Source organism: Lipotes vexillifer, unplaced genomic scaffold (assembly GCF_000442215.2).
Source record: "Lipotes vexillifer unplaced genomic scaffold, Lipotes_vexillifer_v1.1 scaffold581, whole genome shotgun sequence".
NCBI classification, from domain to species: Eukaryota; Metazoa; Chordata; class Mammalia; order Artiodactyla; family Lipotidae; genus Lipotes; species Lipotes vexillifer.
Window position 1 is genome coordinate 457,067 of NW_006788182.1, and position 5,726 is coordinate 462,792.

Below are 5,726 nucleotides of genomic sequence, written 5' to 3' on the forward strand. Positions count from 1 at the left end.
ACCTGTTCTCTTTTTCTATGAGTTTTTTTTTTTTTTTAAGATTCCACATATGAGTGAGCTCATACAGTATTTGTCTTTGTCTGACTTATTTTACTTAGGACCTTATGATAAGTGTCCTGATTCTTAATTTTATATAGCATATCACTCTTTGTTTAAAAACATTTCTTTTTAAATAAGCTTTGAAGGTTATACCGTAGTATGGGTAGGAATGATTTTTTTTTTGTGGTAACTCCATATTCTTTAATGAAAAAACTCAACTGTTTTAGTTCTGTGTTGCTAAGGGATAAATAGTGCAATGACTAAATTAATACTGACAGTGAGAAGGGTCTTGAAGCAACTGAGCAGTTGGCTTATAGAAAATCCAGGGAAGGAGGAAGTATAGAACCAAGTGACCCTGTCGCTATGAATCTGTTTATTACTCTTTGTTTTCGGGTGAGGGCCAACTGCAGAGGACACAGAAAGGCAGGCAGGTGTGTCTAGCTGATCAAAACATGCCAGCAAGTCCAAGCATAGTGCTTGGTACACAGTCGGTACTTGACTATTAAGCACCCATTCTACCCAGCACTGTACCAGGCACAGGGTTTAACAGTGAGAGAAACAGTTCCTGATCCCAATATGCTTGTGATTCAGTGATAGAAACAGACTCACAATTAAGCAACAAAAGCACAATGGGAAAAGTGCTATCCTAATATCATTTTGCACAAAGAACTTTTGGGGCAAATAAGAAAGAGCAACAAATTGCCTAGGTGGGAATGAGGTAAATGATACTGCTCTAGAAAATGTAAGGCAGCATTTATAAACTGGATAACAGAACAGGATAAATAGGTAAGGGCATTAAAACTGTTTTGGATGGCTAGTGAGGCAGAATGAAAAACATTATCTTCATAAAAGGTGCTGATGGGGATAGAGCCAGGACCTGAACTCAGGACTTGTGATTCCAGGTCATCTACCCTTCCTACCATATAATGCAGCAGCTTATTGTCTAAAAAAAGCAGCACATATATTTTTATAAATTGCACATGTAGTTGAGTCATTGTAGGCAACAGATCTGGAGAAGGAGATGTTTTTCCTTCAAGGTTTCAGACTCATCTTTTCTGGCAGCTCTGCTTGGGCCCAACTCTGATGTTTAACTTCTGATTGCACATGGGGCATGTAATGTATCTGTTGTTGTGGGCATTTAGATGGAGGAAGAACACTGGAGAAACCTTTTGTCTTTGATCCCTGAACTGCTGAAAGAATGGCTTCGTGGAGAAGTCGAAAGGGAGTAATGAGCAGGGGAAGGCAGCCTCTGCAGCTGCACATGGTTAGAACAGGTTTGACCACCACCCAGCTTCTCATTGTTAACCCCACTTTCCTGCTCAGACTGACCCTCCCTGTCCCACAGCCTTCCTTCTTCATACAAAAGGACAGATCTAAGAGTATAAGAGCAGTTGCTAGTCCAGAGGGAATTGATGAGGATGGGTAACAATTAAGAGTCAGCCCTATAGGTAGTCTTGGTGGTAGTGAGAGGGGGTCTGTTTATATTGTCAAGGAGACTCATTCTCATTCTGGAGGAAGGCATGCCTCTATTCCTCATGGGATGTTGTCTATGAGTGTGGGGGGATGGCTGCAGGGTGGACTGATCCTGAGAACACTGTCAGGGAAGACCTATGACAAGTCCAGGGCTCTCGACCTCTCAAAAGCTTCTGTAGGAAACCTTGCTTCTTATGCTGCAGAAATTTCAAAGACACTGGACAGAAACTAGAAAGAGATGACCAGACCTTGAAAGAAGTATGGTCTTCCCACCTAGGATCTCAAAAGTCTGTAAAGCTAGATCTTACTCTAGATGAACTCCTTGGATGTTACCTACCCCTTCTCAGTAGAGGGAAAGGAAATCACTCCCTTCAGTAAGAAGACAAAGAACATTAAGCGATGAGCAGAGAAGCATTTTTAACACAAAATACTTTAGTAGAAAGATGCACGGACAAAAGAGTCTTTGACTCTCCCTAGCACAACCCAAGGCAACAGTATAGCAGATATGTACCAGTGGCATGAAACCAGAAAAACTCCCGGGAAGCCCTGGGGAAAAGCATGGTTTCCTTAAAGAGACACTAGTAGAAGTAGAGATTATTTTCTTTTTAGCCTTTTTTTGGTGAATTGAATGATTAAACAAATCTCTGAACTACTTCTGACTACTGGTGCTGTTGGTTTTGTTCTAGTTTTTCTTTCTGGTGTTATCCAGGAAGTGCCGTGGTGTATGCCAATGAAGAATACCTTTATGATTCTCACTCTGAACAGGGTAGAGCTCTTTTTTGAACAACTCATTATTCTTCATAATGACTAGAGAGAAGCTGACTCCATGGAGAGAACCAGCAGCCAGAGAGAACTGGATTAGCACAGTTAGACAAGAGCTGTTCACAATTTACAGCCTTGGTCAGCATTCTGAAGACCCTATTGGATGGAAGCAAAGCCTCTAGGATAAATCAAATAATAAAGGCTGAAATTTCAAGGGCTAAACCAGTGATTTCCAACTTTCTTAATTAAAAAAAATAACATGCATCTCACCTTTCCCAAAGGTTCTGGTATAATTTTCTTCCTTACTGTTTACTATTATCCTGCTGGGAAGATTTTATCCAGTTTTACTTTCTGTAGGTTGTATTTTGAAAGTAATAGAGATTTAAAAAATTTTTTTTCAAACATAAAATGACCACATTTAATATGCTTTTAAGAAGTCCCATGCCCTACCCTGGAAATTTGATATGCTTTTTAAAAAATCATGCCCACCTTCCTCATCTCTTAAATACCCAGTTGAAAATGCCTGGGCAAAAGTTTGAAATATGTGGAGACAAAGATGATGATTTTTGTAATAAGGGTGCTGAAGCAAGTTGTGCACATCTCATTACAGGATAGACTGCACAGGACAGACTTGTGAGGTTGGATGCAATGAGAACACATACTGCTCTTTATAAAAAGGGTCAGTGGATTAAGAAATGTTTCTGCCCGCAGCTCTGCGTAGGGCATCCTTGACCTCCTTGTTCCTCAGACTGTAAACAACAGGGTTCAGCAGGGGAATGATGATGGTGTAGGTCACTGAGAGAAGGAGGTCTTGTTCTACAGAATTTTCTGACTTAGGCTTGAGGTAGACAGTGGAGGCACAGCTGTAGTGGACCATGACCATGGTGAGTGGGAGGCACATGTGGCAAAGGCCTTCTTCTGGCCCTCGGCTGAGGCGGTATTAAGGATGGTGGAGATGATAAGAATGTAGGAGATGAAGACCAGGCCCATGGGAACCAGGATCACCGATAAACTGACATCAAAATTGATGATCTCATTGACAGTGGTATCAATCCAGGAGAGTTTTATGACAGGGAGGATGTCACAGAAGAAATGACCAACCACTCTGTGACAAAATGTTAAGGTAAATATGGATGTCACCTGGACAGCTGCCATGGCCAGACCAGTGCTGAAGGCTCCACACATCAGCTGGGCACACACCCTCTTGCTCATGATGAGTGTATATCTCAGGGGGTTGCAGTTGGCCACATAGTGGTCATATCCCATCACTGTGAGCAGAAAGCAGTTGTTGATGGCTAAGGTAAAAAAGAAGAACATTTGAGTGGTACAACCTGCAAAGGAGATTGGCTGGTTCTGGGCTATGAGGCTGGAGAGCATGCGTGGAATGGTGACCAGTGTGTACACAGTCTCTGAACTGGCCAGGATGCTCAGGAAGAAGCATATGGGCATGTGGAGGTGACAATCAATGTGGATAATGGTCACGATGATGGCATTGCCAGCCAGGGTTAATGTATACAGGATGAGAAAAACTGTAAAGAGGGTGATCTGGTGTTCATGGAATCTGGAGAATCCTAGGAAAATGAACTCTGTCACTTCTGTGAGGTTTTTTCTCTGCATTCTTCAGTTTCAGTGCCTGAAAGCAATGCAGGGAGTCAACATGGAGAAATTCCCATCGTGGCCTCTAAAACAGGGATAGAGAGAGAAGTGTGGGGACACACACACACACACACACACACACACACACACACGCACGCACTCACGCATGCACACACGAGTCTATTTCCTCACTGTATAATCAGGAGGGTGCTGGCATAACTTTATGGCTACTTTAGCCTCCTCCCTTTTTTCAAATTTTACTGTCTCCTTAATCTTTTCTTAAGCCTCTAGGGAATGACCAATATGTAAGACTACTTCACATATCCTTTCAGTTCTTATCCTGAATATGTTGTTGTTTTTGTAGAGCATGGTTGGAAGGTTGTTTCTTTTAATGACATGTAAGCTGCAGGTCACCTGAGCCTCCACCATCCCAGCTTTGCCTTTGTTTGTCTTCTAGGGAAAGTACAAGAAGCTGGCATAACAAAATGGAGCCAAAAGAGTTAGACTTACTGAATTAAAATCACTGTTGCCACTTAGGAAAAACTTCTGAAAACAGTGTACAGGGAGCAGAATTAATCTCAGGAGAGCTGGTCTTTAGGCACATGTTAGCGGGAGTGAAGATGAGGTATTGGGGGCTCAGCCAGGATGGTCTAGGTGAGACAAACCGTTGGCAAAGTTGCTTTGTTGTAAAAGTATTAACAGGGATTTGAGGGTTTAGGTGTGAGTAAAATAAGGAGAAAAGGGGGAAATTGTTGGAAAAGAGAGGAGGACCAGCAACATGTCAGAAGGCTGAACCTTTAATGAAAGAAAGAACCGATTTCTTTTTGGCAGAGGGAATTTTAAAAATAAAAGAGGTGTAATAATTGATTTTAAATTGTTTGCTAAACTATATTGTGATGTAAAACCCCTCGAGTGCCCCAAACTTTCATTTAAAGCTGTCATATGTACAATCTTGAGTCAGTGGTATTTGGGAAAGTGGAGAGAGTTGGGTGATGGCAGTGCAGAAAAAGGGTACCATATGCAAGAGGTAAAATCCAGAGGGAGGAAGAAAAACTTCTTGCTAGTAATGATTGGAAGAAGTACAAGGGCCTCTCTTGTCCTATCTTCCCCCTTGCAAGCACACACAGTATTTCCTGGAAATTTGGTGAGGGACTCTGGGATCACCACCACATATCAAATGGTGGTTTGAACCATTTTCTGCAAAGAACAAGATAACACTAGCAGGCTGGAGGATTTTGGCAAATCTAGAAACTTACAGTAGCAATCTAGAAAACATTCTAGATTGTTAGTGAATCTAGATTCCTAGGAATCTGGGAAACACAATCTAGAAAATGTTGTGGATATTCTGGAAAGTACTCCATTGTGGGAAATAAGAAGGTAGACATTTATAGTAGAAATGAGTGTGCCACTAATTAAATTAATTTATATTAAGAGGCTGCCAAGATACCAATTGGATAGGTAGAGATGAAAGAGTGTCAGTGCAACTCTAAGCAGCTTTTTAGGAAGGATGAGTTAGAGCTGTAGAGCTGTGGCTACTTAAAATTAAAGGAAAAATTCAGTTCATCAGTCCCAGTAGCCACATTTCAAGTGCCCAAAAGCAACACATGAATAGTGGCTACTCTGTTGGGCAGCACGGATATCCAACATTTCCTTCCTTGGTGAAAGTTGTGTTGAACAGTGCTACTCTAGTGTACTTCCATAGACAGATGTGTGGAATGCATTAAATAAGAGCAACAGAAAAGCTATATAAAGAACAATAACACGGTGGGTTGCCATATGGTTAAAAGTGTGTGTCTGTGTGTGTGAATGCATATATATATATATTTTTTTTTTTTTTTTTTTGCGTTATGCGGGCC

The 5,726-nt window shown here is 41.4% G+C and overlaps 1 protein-coding gene across 1 annotated transcript; it reads right to left on the bottom strand.

Annotated features, from left to right (window-relative positions):
- Positions 1-2,954: 2,954 nt before the first annotated feature.
- On the bottom strand, positions 2,955-3,891 carry LOC103078484 (putative olfactory receptor 10J6). Its single transcript, XM_082931215.1, is given in 3 exon segments — positions 2,955-3,056; positions 3,059-3,162; positions 3,165-3,891. Coding segments are annotated over 3 exon segments (933 nt in total).
- Positions 3,892-5,726: the final 1,835 nt, after the last annotated feature.